General features: G+C 41.8%; 1 protein-coding gene across 1 annotated transcript; it reads left to right on the forward strand.

Moving 5' to 3' along the window:
- Window positions 1-2,272: 2,272 nt before the first annotated feature.
- LOC104407199 (succinate dehydrogenase cytochrome b560 subunit, mitochondrial-like) lies at window positions 2,273-2,451 on the forward strand (the record flags this gene model as incomplete). The annotated part of the gene is given in 1 exon segment (XM_010016410.1): window positions 2,273-2,451. A coding segment is annotated over 1 exon segment (179 nt), but the record flags the coding sequence as incomplete, so codon positions are not given.
- Between the last annotated feature and the right edge of the window lie 518 nt (window positions 2,452-2,969).

Genomic DNA, 2,969 nt, shown 5'->3' on the forward strand with positions numbered 1-2,969 from the left:
CATTTTAAAAATAGACCAGAGTTGAGTTCTGCAGTGCTTTTCAGATGAAAGAATGCTTCACAAAAATCATATTAGCTTGAAGAAAACATTCGTATCATCATCTCAGTGTTTCCTTAGTGACATAATTAGGTTCCCTAAAACTTCTATGATTCATCTTTTGTGGCAAGAGAGGAGAAAGATCCACTCCCATTAAGTGTCTGATAGATCAATGTTGTTTGTATTCCTGTTTCTCTCCAAAGAGAGTATTAGGGGCTTTTTGGAGGGGTAGGAGGACTAAAATATTCACAAATTGTGTGAGGAAATGATTTTTTTTTTCAGTAAGTGTGTCCTTAGATTTATCACTTTCTCAAACCAATTTCCTACAAAGAGACCAAAAGCTCTTTCAGATACAGACAGTATTTTTCACATGAACTGTTTCTAGAGTCCCATTTTAATGCTTTTTGGAAGCCTAATGCTACACTGGTAATGGATTTTCTCACTCTGCCAAGTTATCTGACAGCTAGTTGATAACCAGTGTTAAGTTAAATACATATATGCTAGACAGGTGCCTGCATACGATTGAATTAGTGCTATCTGCATTTAAACACTATTTTTTGCACCCTGAAAGTACACAATGAGGAAGCAATGAGCAATTACAGAACCTGAGATACGAAACGCTACAATGGATTCTCAGTACAAAGATCTTCCTGAGCTGGCAGCATATTTTGGTTATCTAGGTTGATAAATATGGAAATTCAGCTGTGTGATTTCAGATGACTCAATGGGTGTCTGTGTTTTCCATGACTTACAGTCTCAACTGAGTTTCCCACTAGGTGCTAGCTGTTCAGATAATTTTGAGGCATGAGAAAACATATTGTCAATGTCACAATGTGTTGCTGAAAATCTTACGGATATTCAGAAGAATGTTCATTTGGCAATTCCTCATAGCAACCCAAGCCTCATAAAAATCACAGGTTTCATGTTTTCTCCAGTCCTGGTGATTCCCATCCAGAGCTTTTCGTTACTCATTCCTGTCCTCTTCTGCCACTGACCGCTTTTGGGAAACATTGTTTCTGACCATTAAAAAAGTAAATTTCCAGAAAATTCCTAGGTGTTGCCATCTCAGAAATCACTGCACTGGATTGCCAAAAGGGCTCAGACTCTCAGACCAACAAAATAAATAAAACTGCTTTACTAAAAAAATTGGTGTGGGAGAGGACCTCATTTGGAACGTCAGAGCCTATGCTCAGCCACAGCCATCCTTCTTGTGCTTTACCAAAGGTCTCCCTTCAGCTTTACCACTGTACATGTCTAAGATCCACTGTTTTAAAGACATTTCTGAGGAAGCTTTAAGGATATTTTTATTTCCTTGTTCATGATTGTTGGTTAGCTGCACCAGCTATTCACAGTGTGAATTCATCAGAGCCTTTAAGAATACTTGTACGTGTTATGCTTCTTTGTTTATTTTTATTTGTCTTGCCTTTTGTGCCTTTTCCCCACCACTTTCTTTCCTGTCACTTGCCACTGTGTAAAGCTGTTTCCATCACTCAGTAACGTATTCATCTGATGCAGTGATAAAAGGATACTCCACCATCCTTTCAAACTGTCATCTGCTTTAAAGAAATGTCAACAGTGCCAAAGTCTGTGATGCTCATCACATTGACACTTCAGGGGTACAATTAAATGGTTAGATTAAGACCCATGTGGGTCAATTCGTTCGTGCATTACAGCTAAATGAAGTTGAGTGTTGCAAATGGAAAATGCTTCTTACTAAGTACTTAACATAATCTCTTTCTGTTACCTTAGACACCTACAGAGAGCACATATCCTGCATTGGCTTACTGAAGTACACACTAAAGGTTCAGGAAAATGTCAGATAAAAAGGGCCACTGTATGGGTTTTCTTACCAGTGTGAAGAGCTAATTCTCAGCTCAGCTGTGGAGGGGAAACCTGGGAAAGAATCAAGGTTGATTTCAGAAGTCACAAGAGAAACACCTCAAAGTGCTTTTCAGAACCCAAACTGTGCCTCCTCAGCCCAGGTCCTCTTTCAATAAGTGATTCACATAAAGAAGGCTGGTGAGATAAATAAGATCTTGCTCACCTGCGCAAGTCTGACTTAAATAGATAGTTATTCAAGTATCTCAGCTAAGTTTTGGCTGCAGCTCTGGCATTTATGGAATCTTGGTTCATTCTTTTAATATTGAACACATATGATTTATAAGCATCTTCCTTTTTCTGGGTTAGATTAGGCAGCCCGTCCACCTGAGTAAGACCAGTATGTTAATGTTGGCAGGTAGAAATCTTGACTATATGATTCCCTTCAGTCTGGCTGCACTGGTGCTGCCCCAGCACTTCCATCACTGCCTGGCCGTGGTGAAGTTAATCAGCCTGGGCCCTGTTCTCATCTACTCAGCTAAATTTGCTCTGGCTTTTCCCTTTTCCTACCACACTTGGAATAGAGTCTGACACCTTGTGAGTAGGAGCATGAGGGAAGCGTCTGTGGCATCTGGGAAGGTGCCTTTGGGAATGGGAATTAATCACATCAAGTGCTTCAGAACCTCAGGGCAATTTGGGGGGCTAAGTTGAAAAGTTACTGGTACTTCACGGGGTGACATGGCTTCCCCCTGTGTCTCATGGGATGGGGATGTGTTTGCAGAGCTGCCAGATCTCACCCTCATCAAGCAGTCATTGTGTTGTCAAATTCTCAAGGGCTTTCCAGATCCTGTGTTTGATGGAGGAATGGGAGCTGGGGACCTGAGAGGTTCACAGAACCCTGGAATGGTTTGGGTTGGAAAGGAACTTAAAGCTCATCCAGTTCCAACTCCCTGCCATAGGCAGGGGCATCTTCCACGAGCAGGGACATCTTCCACTAGACCAGGTTGCTCAAAGCCCTGTCCAACCTGGTCTTGAACACTTCCAGGAATGGGGCAGCCACAGCTTCTCTGGGCAATCTGTGCCAGTGCATCACCACCCTCACAGGGAAGAACTTC

This window comes from Nestor notabilis, unplaced genomic scaffold (genome assembly GCF_000696875.1).
Source record: "Nestor notabilis isolate BGI_N333 unplaced genomic scaffold, ASM69687v1 scaffold13606, whole genome shotgun sequence".
Lineage (NCBI taxonomy): Eukaryota > Metazoa > Chordata > Aves > Psittaciformes > Psittacidae > Nestor > Nestor notabilis.